Consider the following 18419-nt stretch of genomic DNA (forward strand, 5'->3'; position numbering starts at 1 on the left):
CCATCCTTTCCTATCCCCTCCCTGCAGGGTGACCGGACTTTCAAAGCAAGACATTGGGACGCAGAGAAAACGGTGTGCGGGTGGGGTGGGGATGAGGTAGGTCACGGAGGCAGTGGCAAGAGAAGATTCCCTTTCAGAGTGAAAAGCTCAGATACTTTGCAGTAAAGGGCTGTGTAGAAGCAACCTGTATTTTTCCCTCCATGTGCCCTTTCCTGTTTTCTTACACTCACAGACTCTTCTCTATCTGCCTCCCTCTATCCCCTCCCCAATCTAGCTGTTACCCTCCCAACTCCACCACCCAAACACCTTCATTCAGAGAATTCACTCCACCCCCCTTTCCTTCATCCCAGCTCAGAACTCCTACAAATCCGCTCAGCTACTGCCAGCCCATACTTCCTCATTCAGAGACCCCTCTCTTGCCCAATCCCACTTTCTCACACCTACCAGGTGGAGAAACCCCTCTCCCGTGACCCCTGCCCAACCACTCAACACTTTTCACTCCCCTGACCTCCTCTCCTTCCCCACCCCTACAACGCCTCCCACTCCTACCTGTTCCCTCAAGCTTAGAACCCACCTCCCAGCTTGGAAAAGGCCCCTCTGGGCTGCCTTCCCCAGCTCAGAACACACCCACCCTCACCCTCCCGGCTCAGCACCGTCCCCTTCCTATCCAACTCCCCCAATTTCTGACATTGTGAGGCCGAGAGACACAGGGTCAGAGGCAATGAGGTGGGACCACAGCTGTAGGGACCCCTGAATCCTAACTTCTGTGGCTGGGGACTCATTGGGATATATCCCCTGAAAGGCTAGAATCCCTGCCCCTGGGCCACGGGGCTGTTTTAGCCCATGTGCTGCAGGAATGCTGCTGGTGTAGGAATCTAGCTACACCAGTGTCAGGCACCCTAAGATACCCCGAGCTGCTGCTGTAAGTGCCACACCATACATACGCTGCGTATAATGCAGCTGACCGCCGGAGTCTTCTTTTGCGAGACTTAGCACCACCTGCCGCTCATGACCAGATTCCCCCATATATGATTTGTTACTGCTTTGTTTTCCAGTTCCTGAAGAGCACAAAACATGCGTTATTTCATTCACATCTGAACTCAGAATGGCATCTGCCTCACAGCTGACCCTGTAGCAGGCATTTAAAAGTACAGCATGCAAAAAACAGAAAGGTAATACCCGACTGGATACATAGGTACATACACCACAATCACCATTGTGAGGTGAGCCAAAGCTGCAAAATTTGGATACAGATCTCAGCCCCACCCCTAATTTCATAGATGTTCCAATATACGTAAGACTTTTATAGAGCATAGACCTAGTACAAAATACACCTCCAGAGCTGGGTTCAGACTCTGAATACCCTCCTCCCAAACTTCCAGGGATTTTGGGATCTGAGGCTTTGGCTTGTTGTGTAGAGACCATTTGCAAAATTAACACCCTGCCTGATATTGAACTGAAACTCCTCCAAAGCCTGCGGGCATTCTGGACATGAGTTTCGGTTTGGGCCCATCTATAAACCTTTGTGTGATTGCTGCAGATGGCTCAACAATTCTGTATTATCTTAAAAATCAAGCCTGTGCAGTTCTATGGCATACGGAATGTCTCTCAGTGAGGTATAATGCATCACAAGTAGAGTCTTGTGAACCTTTATGACCGAAACTTTTTTTGGCAAAAATGCAGATTGGGCAATACAAACATTGAGCGAATGTGTGTAGATTTTGCCAAATTGTTTCAGTCAAACCCCACCACCGGAATAAATGTTGACATTTTTTAAATGAAATGTGTCCATTTTTTATTTGAAACAACTTTTCATTTTGAAATTTCCTTTAATTTAATTTAATTTTTTTAAAACGTTAAGACGTGCTCAGGAGGTTTTGTTTGACCCTGCGAGAACATTTTTTTTCTGACTTTTTGATATGCTAAAAATTTAAAAAAATAATTCTTTTTCAGTTCAACCCCAAACTTTTTTTAAATTGCTAGTGAACTGAAAAAATCTGTTATTTGCCCAGTTCTAATCATAAGCTCCCCTTAGGCCTTTGACTTCACTGGAGAGGTCTCCTGAATAATATTGATAAAGCTGTCTTATAGACCGTTGAAAAATATCGACTATATTTTATGTCACTCATAACAGTCCTTTTGTGGCCCTTAAGTTTCTCTTTCCCACAAAATTTTGACAAAATGTCCTTTTCACAATTGTAGAATTTTAAGGCCAGAAGGGATCCTCTAGACCTCTTCAGAAGGTGAGAACGTGTGGAGTCACTTGTTATTCTGTAATAGGGTGCCCAGACATCCCGATTTTATAGGGACAGTCCCGATTTTTGGGTCTTTTTCTTATATAGGCTCCTATTACCCCCCACCCCATCCCAATTTTTCACATTTGCTGTCTGGTCACCCTTTTCTGTAAAGATGTGGGGTATAGCTGTACCCTCCATATTGGAAGGAGGGCTCAGGACTACAGGGACAAAGTTAGCTATAAACCGTAGCGAAGAGGAGACGCTGTGGTTTTTGTTATGCAAGTGTTATGTAAATTTAAATCAAAACAATCTGACTATTAGCTGCAAACCTTAATATGAAGAATAACACAGAAACCTCATATTTTCATGTTTCCAGTGCAAAGCCGCCTACAATCAAAATAGTTTTAATGAGGTTTATGTGATCATGAAATTTAAATGAGTGTTTGGTGTGAATTATCAGTGCCCAGTAATTCGGCTAGAGCACTATGGGAGAGTACTACACTGTGAGTACTTGGTGTGTACTGAGATGGGAGATAGAAATGTAAAGAGGAAATTCCATATCTTGGAAGGCAAGGAATCAGCCTATTGTCTATCCTCCTGGCCAGTTAGGGCCTGATCGAAAGCCCACTGAAGTCACTGAGAACTGGATCATGCCATAAGATTTTATTGTTGCTCCCCATTTTCTCCAGTTTCTTTTTTGTCAGCAGGTACATCACATTTGTGAAGGGAAGTTGACACAGTTTCTGGAACCTCCTCTCCAAAATCTTTGGTGTTTGCAGCAGTATCCTCTTCCGGGAATAGACCAGCAGGCTACTTTGTAGCTTACTACTGACGCTAGCTGATCATTGCTTGGCCACAGATCGGTTTGCTAAGTTCACGATAACCTTTTGTTTCCTGGGATATCTTGTGCTCAGCAACTGACATTTCGCAACGTGTGTTTTTTTCTAAAGATATTTTATTTATACATTTGAAAAATTGATACAAACAATAGTTTTTAGAACAAAAGGAGAGTTAGATGAATGCATTTTTTTTCAAACAAGTGGAACAAATGATCATACATAGTCCTCAACTGACAGAAGAGAATAAATATCTCACAAATTAACTTAACCTAAACAAAAAGAAAAGGAGTACTTGTGGCATCTTAGAGACTAACCCATTTAATTTGAGCATAAGCTTTCGTGAGCTACAGCTCACTTCATCGGATGTGACCTAAACAGTGGGTGTCATTCCCTCGTGCTACCTGTTTGTGGAATTCATGGGTCATAAAAGAATATAAATATATGGAACCCCTCCAAAATTAGTTGAAACCAAGTACAAGTAGTCAACTAAAATTACAGAAAATAGGAAAGTTTTGAGATTCCTACATCTGCAAAATCTGTCAGAAATTCCTCCTCCTCTTAGGAGGTTGAGGAGTTAGACCTCAGTTTAGATAGTTAGCTCTTACTGCAGAGTTTGTCTTTGTTCTTTGTTTGTAGAGCACTTCACACAATGGGGTCCTGACCCATAACTAGGGCTCGTGGGCACCACTGCAATAGAAATAATAACATAACAAGTTAGGGATCAATCCTGCAAATTCTTAAGTACATGCATTACTTTGTATCCAAGTAATCACAGTGAACTCATTCTTAGTTTCTGAGAACCATCTGACTTCATTACACACACACACACACACACACACACAGAGTTACCATTACCCTCTGCAAAATGCCCTGAAGGTTTGCAGGACAAAATTTGGATGCCATAGCACCAATATAAGAATCCCTCTTGCTTACGTAATTCATATAAATGTCTTCTGAGCTGAGCTGCCTTCTGATCATCAGGAAACGCATGTATGCAACTTCTTAAATATATCATCATCATGGTCTGTAGAAGCTGTCCTTTATCAGCTACATAAAGACGGCAGTTTACAGCAGAGATCAGATGTTGCTTTTCTTCTTTCTGCTTCCTGAGACAAATCCAGATTCTCTATAGGTGGACGTGGAATTCAGACTATTTCCTTCTAAGCAAGTCAATGGACCAGATTTTAAATAAAAATATTTCCCAGTAACAGCAAAACTACCTTAGCTTTAATACGTGCATCCTTACAAGCAATGTAATATTGGGTAAAGACCCAAAGAATGATTCCAGACTCTCCAACTCAGATTTAACTTTTTCTTGATTTTCAGTAATGGATTGTAATTCACTATGAAAAATTTCAACAGATCCTTCTATTTTTGCTGTCTTTGGAGCAAGGGCATCCATCTATCTCTCACTAATCTTTATGATGCTTAATGAGATGCTCCAAAGCAGGGGTAATCAATTATTTTTTATCAAGTTCCAAATTTCTTGGTCAAGGTATAGTCAAGGTCCCGATTCTAGAGAAAACAACACAAAAATAATAACAATAATGATAATAAGTAAATAAAAACATTTTGGGGTCCATTCAAAAGCATCTGGCAGTCTGAATTTGGCCTGCGGTCCGCCTATTGACTACCCCTGCTTTAAAGAAACATCAGACCTCTTCCCTCCTGAATAGATTTCCTAAACAGGAGCCCGATGCTGCAACCATTGTCCACGCTGAGTGGTACTTACCAATGTAAATATGAAACTACTCATGTGAGTAAATGCTACTCAAAATGAACAAAAATTGAAGAACTGGGTCTGATGATAGGTTGGGCGCAATGAAGATAGGAAGATGTACCTAACATTGCAGTCTTTTCCCCATCTTTTTTGTTATAGAGTTTAAGTCTGGGGTTTTCAAAAGCATTCGGCCTTGCCCTAACTCTCCTCCCACTGAGGACAACAGGACTGACGTCAATGGGAGCAGAGCTAAGCCAATACTGAGTGCATTTTAAAATCTTACCCTAAATAGTTATCCAAGGTTTCCTGCTGCTGGACTGTCTTAGTCACCTTTTTTCTGATGGAGCCAGTCAATATTTCCACAGATTCCCCCAACAGAATGAAAGAAGACCAAATATAAAAGCAAATGTCTTATACCTCCTGGGAAGTGACTTCCCTCTCGCACCAATAAGGCAGTTATAGTTATTTATACTGCAGTGCTTCCTTCCCCACCTGATGATCAAAGAAAGAAAACAGAGGAGGCAAATACCAAAATCAGGCCTTGGAGTGTGGAGGAAGGAGAAAAATGGAATCCAAAAAAGAACACAAGAGTCCACTGACAAGAAAAAAATGAGAAGGAAAAATGGTTGTGGACATCTCTGAGGAAAGTTATCTGAACACAGAAATATAGTCTGGGACCAGAGAATGGCAATATTAATCTTAAAGAAATCTTAGAAGCTGGAGAGAAGAACTCTAACAAATAAATGTGAGTCACTCACCCTTCATTAACTTGTTATGAAACAGCACAAAACCTTGCATAATTTCTTCTGGAAGAGGATCTTACATCACCTCTCTCTAATTTTTGTCCTCCATCTTATGAGGTCCATCTTCATCTACTGACACTTCTGTTGTATCAACCAGGCAAGGTACTAACAAGCTTCAACAGGACTTGATTTTCAAAGTGGAGACCTCTTTACCAAGCTGCTGCTGCACCCTCTGTAGTTCTCTCCCCGCCTCTCAACTCCTCCCCCCTCCTTCCTGTTTCCTGTCCTTTCAGACTCCCAACAGCCAGTGCTCCCAATTCTAATGATTACAAGCAACATCTAAACACCACAACTTCCGATGAGCTTGGTTGTCTCCCAGAAAACTCCCCTCCCTTGCCAACAAGGAAATATGAAATTCAACAACAAATGGCAAGACATAAAGATGAGCTGTCTCCATATACAGCTCCATGTTAGAGGTCTAGTGGACAGCATCAAGGCAGAAATGACTCTATCAGGTATCAATGCTCCAAATCCACAAAGCCATGATGAATCCACTTTCCTTCGACCAGAAACTACAATGTGTTGCAAAATTAGTGAAACTCACTGATGCCCTTGCTGTATACAACATCCTCTTAAGAAAGAGCAGAGTTTTGGATGTTGTGGATTTGATCAATTGGCTATACATCTATATGCTTTGCAGACAACACCAAGTAAATAAAGTGGCTGCTACAAGTATACACTTCTCCAAGGCCTCATCTATACATTATATTATTTGCCACAGTCAGAAGGCAAGTGAGAGGAAAGGACTGTGAGTCAAGACTCTTGAGCTCTGCTCCCAATTCCACCACTGACTCCTTAAGAACAGGAGTACTTGTGGCACCTAAATTTATTAGAGCATAAGCTTTTCTGGTCTACAGCCCACTTCACTGGATGCATAGAATGGAACATATAGTAAGAAGATATATATATACATACAGAGAATGAGGAAGTTGCCATACAAACTGTGAGAGGCTAATTAATTAAGATGAGCTATTATCAGCAGGAGAAAAAAACTTTTGTAGTGATAATCAAGATGGCCCATTTAGACAGTTGACAAGAAGGTGCGAGGATACGTAACATGGGGAAATAGATTGTAAGACCTTGGATAAGATGCTTAGGCCCACATTTTCAAAAAAGGCTTCTAATTCTGGGTGCCTCCATTTTGGGATGTCCTGCTTTAGAAGCCTACAGCCTGGGCCCTGAGGAGTCTCATCTCCAATTGAAGTAACTGGGAGATGCAAACGCTCAGCACATCTGATAATCAGATGCTATATTTCTTCCATTGGTCACCCGAAAATGTGGCAACTCTGGAAAATTTGACCCTCTACTTCTCCATGGCAGAGTGTATCCATCTGCAACAGGGGATCAACGAAACTATATGTTGCAGAGGTGGACATAATAAATTAATAATGCCCATTCAATGCTTTGAGATCCCCAGATGGGAGGTGCTGCATAAGGAGAAATTATTGGTTTTTTTTTGGGGGGGGGGGACCTCTACAGAAAGGAAGCTGAATGAAATTCTGAGTATTGAGCAATTCTTGTGGATTTCTGGGAGCTCAAGTATTTTGGGGTATAAAATATATATATGGGTATAAAAATGGTTAAAGAAGCCACCATGTAACTCACTCTCACCTGCCTTCCATTTCTAAGGGTACATTTAACATTCACAGTCTTTTATACTACTAAGTGAAATCAGAACAAAATATGGTAATTAATCCATTGTGAATTCAAGGATTCAGGTTTGAGCAGCAGATGGGAAAAGTTGTGGATCATAACCCCATGCAATATTTGACAGAATATCAGTCAAATATAGTTCACACATCTTCATGTTTCTGTCAGTCCCTCTTATCTAAAGTTAATTTAAAGTGACAAGAACTACATTAGTACTTTTCAAAGGGTAACGCAAACTTTAGAATATTCGCCTCAAATCAATATCCACTCAGACTCCTAAATGGTCAAACCGGCAAGTGTCTGCCAGTGATTTCACTCTGTTTTTATGTTAAATTTGTCATCTGTTGCAGGGGTTTAAAGCTCAGATTTTAAACAACTCAGATCATATGTGCTTTAAAGGCGATTATACCTGTTTATTCTGCATCTCTCTCTCTCTCACACACACACACCCACACACACAGGCAGTAGCTCCTCAACAGAGACTCCATTGTGCTAAGATCCCTGCTAGTACATAGTCAGAGGCAGTCTCTGTTCCAAGCAGCTTACAATCTAAATAGACAAGGCAGACAGGGAATGGAGGATAAAGAGAGACACAGAGACGTGAAAGCACACAGATCTTACAGCAGCTGGGTTTTCTTACTCCCAGTCCAGTGGCCCACACTGTCAGTGTTGTTCTACTGAAAAGCAGGTGGACTACAGAAATGGAGGTTTCATCATGCATCCGATGAAGTGAGCAGTAGCTCACAAAAGCTTATGCTCTAATAAATTTGTTAGTCTCTAAGGTGCCACAAGTCCTCCTTTTCTTTTTACAGAAATGGAGAGGCCCCTTCTTCTTTATACATGGATCCTAAACACATAGAACAGCATGCATTGAATTTGTATGTGCGTGTATTTTGGCACCATACTATCAAAAAGGCCATTATTGGGGTGTGGGCCCAGAGCAATTAACAAACACACACTTCTGCTCTTATTACTGAATTAATTGGTTGTTTGTGCTGCTGCTCCTTATTTTCACATCACCGAATAAGACAGCATGCTCTGTATGGCAATTCAGAAATGATGCCCAGGTCGTGGGTTAGACCAGGGGTTCTCAAACTGGAGGTCGGGACCCTTCAGGGGGTAGCAAGATTATTACATGGGGGGTCGCAAGCTGTCAGCCTCCACCCCAAATCCTGCTTTGCATTCAGCATTTATAATGGTGTTAAATATATAAAAGAGTTTTTAATTTACAAGGGGGGTCGTACTCAGAGGCTTGCTATGTGAAAGGAGTCACCCATACAAAAGTTTGAGAACTACTGGGTTAGAATATCCTTGGCATTAAGATGCCCCCCAAAACTCCTAAGGGTTGAGGGATGGCATGAGTTGAGCCCATAATAAGAATACTATGGGTGAAAGTCAAAGGTGATGTGTAAGGTGGTGTAAATTAAAGGTGACTCTCACAATGTTGACACCCCTGTTGGTCCCCAAAATGAAACATAAAAACTTAACTAACCATAACCAAACCACAAAGAGACAGAGATGTCATGCAGTTCACTAGGGATTAGACCATTGCTATTATCTGGAAGGTACTCAGATATTACCATGATGGTGACGGAGTAAAACAGACATACAGACACAAAGCGAACACTCCATATCTCATCTTTCAAAACTTGTCCTCAAAGGAAACCTGCACAAGACCTTCAAAAGGTGAACCTGGGAACTCAAATTCATAACTCTGTTAGACATCAGAAACCATGGACTTAACAGTTTTTAACTGGTTTTATGGCTCATTTCACAATTTGTAACACACCACACTGCCTGCGACCCTTTATTGCCCGTTTCAAATGACTGCCTCCAACATGCCTTACCCCGTCTGCTTAACAATCTATCCCAAGTCCCAACTTGTATTTAGCTTAGACACTCTGTTTCCTTCCCCAGCTCTGAAGAAGAGCTCTGTGTAGCTCGAAAGTTTCTACCTTCCACCAACAGATAGTTGGTCTAATAAAGAATATTACCTCACCTACCTTGTCTCTCAGACAGACAGACAAACCAAACAGATTCTAAACTGATGCAACTTACTCATCTAGGAGATGGACGAAAGAGTAGCAGGCAAAGCAACTAAATCAGAAGGGTGTCAGAAGGAGTTAGTTGAAATAGACCTCATGCATTCCTATCCCTTCCCCCGCCCACCACCCTCACAACACCTCAGCATTACATCAGTTTACACTCCATTACACCCACTCGCCAATCTGCAAAGTACACATCAACTCTGGATAAATGCCATAGTCAGTCCTTCTGGGGTGCAACTCCATTGTATAAGGTATGCACAAATTCTGGAGAACAATTAAACTGATCCAAGAGCTTAAGCCTATGGAATTTGCCAGATCTTATTGCATAAATACCTGAAAGAGGACCAGAAAGACACGGGGAAGAATCTATTCAAACAGAGGAGTAACAGCAAAACAAAGGCACACCCTTAGGAAGGGTGAAATTCTATTTTCTTAACTTTGGGGAGGAACAAAGCTTTGAGTAGTTTCTACACCCGCCCCCCCTTTCCCAGGAGCAGAACTCACCAAACTAGTTTGGGTTAAATTAATCCCTGTTGAAACTCCATTGACTTCAATAGGGGTGAATTTGACCGTAGTGGTATCTCAGGATATAAATGGGGTTAGATACTTCACTATGGTGATTGTGCAGTGATTTACACTAATCACTAAACTGAGGGGGGAGAATGTATGCAGTGTAGCCATGTCGGTCTCAGGATATTAGAGACTAAGGGTGGAGAAGACATTTTCCACCCAGATCGTGACAACTGAGACAAGGCTAAGGGAAGGAAGATGAAGGAAGGGTTACCAAAAGAAACTACACCATTTGCTCAAGAAATTCCCTGAAAAAGCACAAGAACAAATCCGCAGAGACACACCCCTGGAACCCCGACTAGGGGTATTCTATCTGCTACCCAAGATCCATAAACCTGGAAATCCTGGATGCCACATCATCTCAGGCATTGACACACTGACAGCAGGATTGTCTGGCTATGTAGACTCCCTCCTCAGGCCCTATGCTACCAGCACTCTCAGCAATCTTCGAGACACCACTGACTTCCTGAGGAAACTACAGTCCATCGGTGATCTTCCTGAAAACACCATCCTAGCCACTATGGATGTAGAAGCCCTCTACACCAACATTCCACACCAAGATGGACTACAAGCCGTCATGAATAGTATACCCAAAATATCATGGCAAATCTGGTGGCTGAACTTTGTGACTTTGTCCTCACCCATAACTATTTCACATTTGGGGACAATGTATACCTTCAAATCAGTGGCACTGCTATGGGTACCCACATGGCCCCACAGTACGCCAACGTTTTTATGGCTCACTTAGAACAACGCTTCCTCAGCTCTTGTCCCCTAATGCCCCTACTCTACTTGCGCTACATTGATGACATCTTTATCATCTGGACCCATGGAAAAGAAGCCCTTGAGGAATTCCACCATCATTTCAACAATTTCCATCCCACCATCAACCTCAGCCTGGACCAGTCCACACAAAAGTTCCACTTCCTGGACACTACGGTGCTAATAAGCGATGGTCACATAAACACCACCCTATACTGGAAACCTACTGACTTCTATGCCTACCTACATGCCTCCAGAGACCACACCACACGATCCATTGTCTACAGCCAAGCTCTACGATACAACTGCATTTGCTCCAACCCCTCAGACAGAGACAAACACCTACAAGATCTCTATCAAGCGTTCTTACAACTACAGTACCCACCTGTTGAAGTGAAGAAACAGAGCCAGAAGAGTACCCAGAAGTTACCTACTACAGGACAGGCCCAACAAAGAAAATAACAGAACGCCACTAGCCATCACCTTCAGCCCCCAACTAAAACCTCTCCAACGCATCATCAAGGATCTACAACCTATCCTGATGACCCATCACTCTCACAGATCTTGGGAGACAGGCCAGTCCTTGCTTACAGACAGCCCCCCAGTCTGAAGCAAATACTCACCAGCAACCACACACCACAAAACAGAACCACTAACCCAGGAACCTATCCGTGCAACAAAGCCCGTTGCCAACTGTGTCCACATATCTGTTCAGGGGACACCATCATAGGGCCTAATCACATCAGCCACACTATCAGAGGCTCGTTCACCTGCACATCCACCAATGTGATATATGCCATCATGTGCCAGCAATGCCCCTCTGCTGTGTACATTGGCCAAACTGGACAGTCTCTACGTAAAAGAATAAATGGACACAAATCAGACGTCAAGAATTATAACATTCAAAAACCAGTCAGAGAACACTTCAATCTCTTTGGTCACTCGATTACAGACCTAAAAGTGGCAATTCTTCAACAAAAGAAGTCTAGAACAAACAAATAGAAATTATTGTTTTTTTCTCTGATTTCATGTATACTATATATATTTTCCAATAGACACTGGGCTTTTGTAGAGTTATGCATTAAATGGGTATTATGAAAAATATTGAAGAAAGAAAGGCAATCATTTTTCTGAGTTATCTACACTAAGGTGTGTAAGAGACATGGTAAAAACCAAACTTTTTTTCTGCTCATTTTTCAAATATTTTAAGAACAAGAACAAAAACCACAGCACAAGAAAAAGATACAGTTCTGGGCAGATTGACACCTTTCACTGAATAAAGTAACAGAGGAATCAGACTCAGATACACAGAAGATGAGTTTCCCACCAGACACTTTTGAAAATCTTGATTAAACTCCAGACTTTGAAAATAATGGGCAAAATGTGGAACTTCCACCCAATCTGTATTTGATCCAACTTTCTACCGCTAGAATGTCTCTCGTCTGAATGTCTTGAAGCATTTTTAAAACATCATAAAATTAGTGTCATAAAAACCATACGCAGTAGGTAACCTCCGTTATGGTCCCCAGTTTGTGTGTGGCAGAGTGCAGAACGGAACCCCAGGAATCCCGACTCCCAGTCACTGTAACCATACTGCCTCCTACACAAGTGGAGGAATTCACTTGAAACATGTTTGCTTTATATTTATTTGTAATGTTTAAGTCTACATAGTCAATTATTTGGGATCTTATACAGTTTTTAAATCTTTGTTTTAAGTGACAAAGCTTTTCAGTTCACTTGTCTCTATTTAAAAACAATAAACAACTTAAAAGAAGGGAAGATCAGAGGATTAAATAAATTAATGAGAGAGAAAGATGCTTAAAAGGCTTTCAAAGTATTTTTCTTGCAATACTAAAATGTAGATTTTTTTTTTTTTTTATTAGCAAACATGAGTTCACAAGTCAAATTAGCACCTGATTTGGATCTGGAGATTTAAGGTTCAAACCAATCTCTATATAAAATAAACAAACCAAACTTGATTTTCTTACATCAACATTTACCTTTAGGCGGATGGTGGCATCGCTCCTACGTTAATATTTCACGTGACGTGTGCACTTTGGATTCGAAACATTCGAAGGCAGTGGGGGCAGCAGGACTGCTGAACCAAGAGGATCCCTAACTAGTGAAATGTACTTTTTGTGTGCAGTCCATAAAACTGTGAAGAGCTCAGATTTTGAAACTGGTGGCCAGTGTGTGCGTGGATTTCACAAGAGGATAGCAACGCAGAGAGAGAGATAGAAGTAAGGGTATTTTCCACTTTATGCATCCGATGAAGTGAGCTGTAGCTCACAAAGGCTTATGCTCAAATAAATGGGTTAGTCTCTAAGGTGCCACAAGTCCTCCTTTTCTTTTTGCGAATACAGACTAACACGGCTGCTACTCTGAAAGAAGTAAGGGCATTCTCCTGGGTGCAGAAGTAAAATAGTGCAACTTGCACCGGTTTGGCATTCCATGCCAGTGTAATTTATACAGAGAAGGCAAGGTGGGGCTGGAGAGGAAAAGGAACAATAAACTGTAAGGCTGCTCCACCACACATCCTTCCTTACAATCTGACTTGCCTGCAACATCCCTTCAGCATGTCACACTTGTATTCCACATTCACTGAATGCCAACGTGCAAGTTACAGCATTTTACAGCTAGCAACGGTTTCCCACTCACACCCTATGTGTGACATACAACAGCATTTAAATCCCCGGTGAATTTGTCCCAGAGACTTCATGGGAGGTGGACATGCTCACAACTGTTCTGAATTGGGATGTAAGTGCACAGACTCAGCTTGACACTCCTCTCACTGACACTTACATTGACTTCACCGGAGTTACTCCTGACTGACACTCGTGGGAGAGGAGAATCAGACCATTGGGACTTTAGTTTGCAGGCCACAGCAGGGAAGTGAGCACTGCACTCTTCAACAGATGACCGACACATGCGCCAGAGCTCGATGATATCATTGGTATTTCAAGGCCAGACTCCAGATTACGTATGGATAACCCGATTCTCCTCTAAAAGAGCCCTGGGACTGGGTGAGAGAGTTGGCACAAAGGCACTTGAGTCTCCAGGTATGTCTACACTATGGGTGAGGGGTGTGATTCCCAGCTTGCATGCACACGCTTGCGCTCACTCGCACTGAGCTAGCATGCTAAAAATAGTAGGCTAGCCACAGTAGCACAGTCAACAACAGCATATGCTGGCTACCCCGAGTATGGGCCCCCAGAGTTCAGGCATGTTTGCACTGGGGGCAGCTGGCCTGTGCGGCTGCTGCACACGCTACGCCACTATTCTTCGCGTGTTAGTTCAGACAAGAGCTAGCACACCTTTGTCTACCTGAGCTGGGAATCATACCCCTAGCTCATAGCATAGCCACTGCCTTAACTACTCTTTCCTTGGTCACGGGTGGGGCTTGAACTCATGACCTTCAGCACTAAAAGCAGAAACTTCTACCACTTTAGCTGGAGCAGTAATTGCATTAGCCAGTAGCTGTAACAGGCTCCTCCCCTCTTAAGACCACCCGTCACTAGAAAAGGACAAAGACACATATGGTGATAGTGTGGGTTACAGAAGAAGAGGATTGAAAATCTCATGGAAACGGCTCTGCTCCGCAGAGTTCTAGGCTGATTTCTCAAGCAAGAAGGTTCAGCCCAACATCCAAACTTTTAAACACCGAACCCTCCACATCATTGGGTGGCGCTAGAGTGTTTTAAATCAAGAGACCAGAGAGTTGAAACAAACAGTGAAGATAAGTTTTTCGCAATATTTTTAGTAGCACGTGGCATTTTAGTGACCCAAAAATCTGTAATTTTTTCCCCACCTGAATTAAAAAAATAATTCCTCTTCAATATTTTGGGAATGCATGTAAAGATATTTAAACTAAATTCTGACTCTACACACACACACACACAGATATGCTATTAAAATACTTTTATCTCATTGAAGACATTTGATACTTATTAAAATATTATTGCTCTAAGGCATATTTTGATTTTCTGTCTCAGATTGTGTGGAGAGCCTTGCTACTGAGATACTAACAAAGAAACCTTAATCTTAAAAAAGAAAAGAAAAAAGCCCACATGAAAGATAGTATGTTCCCCATTAGTACTGGTATCATTTCCCCTGGGACTACTTGTTTCCAAATATAGCAAAAGTTTAAAAATAAAAGCCCATTTTCACTAAAAGCAACACCACAGGGTACTTCTAAACATTTTTTTTTTTGCATTCAAAACAGCTAGTGTGATACTTCATTAAGCAGTTATCAAGTGGCTGTTTTACTTCAAAAAATGTATTTACAGTTTCAAGATCTATGCTAAGGAGAAGACAATCAACCATACCGCATGTATCAAAACATACAGAGTTAGCCAAATCTAGTAGGCATGCCCTAACACTGCTTTTAAAATTGGAAAAAGCTACACTTTCCCCCCACCCCTTCAGATGAAAGCATTTGGGGAAGCTGGAGAGTAATCATGTGCAATTTTAAAATGATTGAAACCTTTTAGAAACTTGTATATGTATTTGATGTTTTGTCTTGGTTTTTTTTACATTTGATGTGTGTGTTTTTACTTTGGTTTTTCAAGTCTCAGTTTACAGCACCTTGTTTTAGTCGGACAGACCTTGCTGAGAGCTGGAGATTCAAGTATTACCTTGGATAGGGAAAAAAAAAAAAATCAATGACACTGCACAGCTGAAATTTGAGCTCCTTTTTGTTGCAAAACTGTTAGTTTAGATGAGTAATTTATTTTTTATTGAAGGTAATTAAAGTCCATTTGAACTGATCCTTGTAGCGTGCAATAAGGCTCTTTAGTCAGGGGAAAGGAAAACAATTACTGTACATAAGGCTGATTAAGTAGCATGGAAGCATAAGACAATCCCAGATTCACAGCCCCATCTAGTTCATTTAGGAGTGGAGTTTAAAAACACACTAACCACCTCCAGAGGAGCGAGATGTTTAAAATAGACACAAGATTCATGAAATGGCATATACTATTCATTTTCCTCTGGATGTTGTTTGTTTATTTATTCTGTGTTAGCAACATTTATGTATTAATATTTAGGAAAAATATTTTCTGTATTATTAGAAACACACACTTCTAAAGCATCCATCACCGCAGTATTTGTGGTCTCGATATAACAATTACATAAACGACAATTCACAGAGTACATGAAATATATTTAAAAGAACAAAACCAAACCTGTGGAGAAATGCAAAGGTTAAGGAACTGCTGAGTTAGGAGAGAAGTTGTGTGGCATTAGAGAAAGAATCCAGATCAAGGGAATAGTCTTTTAATAGCAAAATACATTCAGCAGTTCCTTTGTTTCATACAGGACAGTAGACATTAGGAAAGGGACCCAACCCCAGGAATGCAGTAACCCAAACCCCATTAAACATGCATGGAGAGGATTTTCAGCCTGCTGTGCAGGGAGTTACATATCCAAGCTCTGTTAACAGCAGTAACTGTGCATCTAATTTCCTGTGCGTTGTGCTGAAAATTCACCCCACAGATTTTAGCTCCATGTCATATCACGCACCAGCCATTGTTTTATTTATATTTGTGGGGGGGGCGGGGTGAGCTGTAAAAATGAATCCTGGAAACAATCCCTCTACTTTTTCCTGAGTGTCATAATGCACAGAAGGGCTACACAAAGGAATGGGCACCCAGGATGCCTATAGATAAAGTAGGAAAGTATTAACTGAAAAAAGGAGGAGTAAAAACAAGAAGTGCTAAAATTTGAGGGCAATACCATGAAACTTGTTCTAAACCTAGACTCTGTGGGACTGGCATTGTCCACGTCATGCACTGGCAGAGGCCTCCTTGTAGACAGATTTCTTTAGATCCCGGTTTTAATCTTTAACGCCCTCAGTGGGGAAGGCGTAGGTAGTTCAGAGAAAAGCTCTCCTTTTGTGACCCACAGAGACAACTGCAACTCCCCAGGAATGCTGCAGGATGTTCTCAGTGGATGGTCTTTGACTGAGGAACTCCTTACTAGCAGAGATCAGAATGAGTGAGAGCTTGGCAGTTTTCACATCGCAATGAAGAAGGTTTCCTAAAATACCAGAAGCTGAAGAATCATTGAAAGAAACTAACCCACCTAACCACCCTCCTGAAGTTAAAGTGGTTGCATATAAGAATGGGGAGGATCCATTATGGACAAACCCATGGAGAGCCTGTAATTATGCCTAGGTGTTTCAGTGAATGGGGGACTAGAAATATTTAAGACGATGATCATAAGGAGATAGGGAGGGAGGGAAGTTTTCAGAAGAAGGGAAGTCTGGGTATGAGTGGAAGGTTATCCATATTGTGGCTGTAATCTTGGGAGGTGCTGAGTGCCCTTAACTGCCCCTGAAGTCAAAGGGAGTCCCAGGTACTCAGAACCTTTGAGGCCCAGGCCCTAAAGGAGCCGGTTTTGCCAGTTCCACTCTCATGCTTCCCTTCTAGGGAAAGAGCAAAACGCCACACTCCTTTTGCTGCCATACTAGCAGGACGAGAATTTAAAACCATCTCTCCGTCTGTACACAGGAGTGAAGGCAGAAAGCCAAAATGGAGACTACCTTCCATGGGCGCATTGAAGAATTGTTGCAGATCATGAATGTCATTTACCATAAGGCTCCAGAAGGTATTTCCAGCAGAAACATCACTTATGATGAAGAAGGCTCTTTATTTATTGTAATGTAGCTGTAGGTGCATGAGATAATCATCCATATACGTGAGATAACCATCCATATACATATATACATACTTGAATATCCAAGCTACCATCACATCTGTCCATGAAACCAAAGAGTCCCACCTCCTTCACCAAATTCCCATATCTTTCCATCCCAAACTGCTCCCTCAGCCAACCTGCTCTCCAAACACCAGAGATGGTGATGGTGGGGAAGAAACCAAGATGGTCTTTGCACTGTGCCCAGAAGGCTAGGCTGTAAATGATTCACTAATAGATAAGGTTCTCCAGGGAACACATAATCTGATAAATTTCTTCCCTATGTAAATTCTATAATAGCATAAATTCCAGTGGGGAGCATGTGATTGCTCTTTGTAAAAGCAGCGAGGCGGGGGTGGGGGGAAAGGATGTATCTGTGGCCAAATTTAGTTTCTTCACCTTGGTTTTTCCAAACCATTGTGAAGCACGAGCAACCCAAGTAAGAGATACACGAGCCTTTTTTGATTTTTGAAACTGGTTCACATCAAATGGACCTATTTCTCGAGTCACAAGAAAATTCTAGTCACATGGCTCCATCCTCCAGGTATATCTGGCATTTTATTGTATGGAACACATCAAAAGAGTTTGGGTCCCTTGTAAAAGTTTTTAAAGGGAAAAATCACTGAAGAGCAGTATAACTTTTTTTTATTATTATTCAAAACTAGAACCAATATTCTGGATTCTCACACTTTGGTGTGGACTCAGAGAGAGCTGTGCTTTGCTGTATGGTACAGCAGAAAATACAGACCCAGTATAATTAGAATTGCAGCCGTGGCCTGTGGGATCTAGCGATTTGGACATATTTTATTTAACCAGCTTAGTAAAAGGTAATATTCAGCAGCTGTGATCTATAGCAGAATTACAATTTTCAGGGTCAAGGAGGGATTTTGATATTAGGAGGTTGGGCAGAATTGCTGTAAAATCTCATGAGCTGTCGTTAAAAATAAATGAGAAAATAGGTTATCCAAGAGTCATTGTAAGGGAAAAATCAATAGGTAGTGTCTATTCACTTGGGCTATCAAAATCCTTGAAATTTGAACAAAAGTTTCACGTTTAGTGTGCTGTAGGTTTTGAAATGTAAGTGGTGAACGCTCAGT

At 41.7% G+C, this 18419-nt stretch overlaps 1 protein-coding gene across 2 annotated transcripts in view; it reads right to left on the reverse strand.

The window, feature by feature from the left end:
• Window positions 1–3251: 3251 nt before the first annotated feature.
• Window positions 3252–18419, reverse strand: part of VTI1A (vesicle transport through interaction with t-SNAREs 1A) — a 356187-nt gene continuing 341019 nt past the window's right edge. The window contains exon 9 of one of the 2 annotated variants that reach the window (XM_037904208.2): window positions 3252–3763. In XM_037904208.2, the coding sequence (XP_037760136.1) occupies window positions 3745–3763 (19 nt within the window). In that variant the 3' untranslated portion in view covers window positions 3252–3744. Of the gene's footprint in view, window positions 3764–3791; window positions 4592–18419 lie in introns of those variants that run through there. The other variant, XM_043551805.1, reaches the window with a different exon arrangement.

The sequence above is a fragment of the Chelonia mydas genome, chromosome 7 (assembly GCF_015237465.2).
Source record: "Chelonia mydas isolate rCheMyd1 chromosome 7, rCheMyd1.pri.v2, whole genome shotgun sequence".
NCBI classification, from domain to species: Eukaryota; Metazoa; Chordata; order Testudines; family Cheloniidae; genus Chelonia; species Chelonia mydas.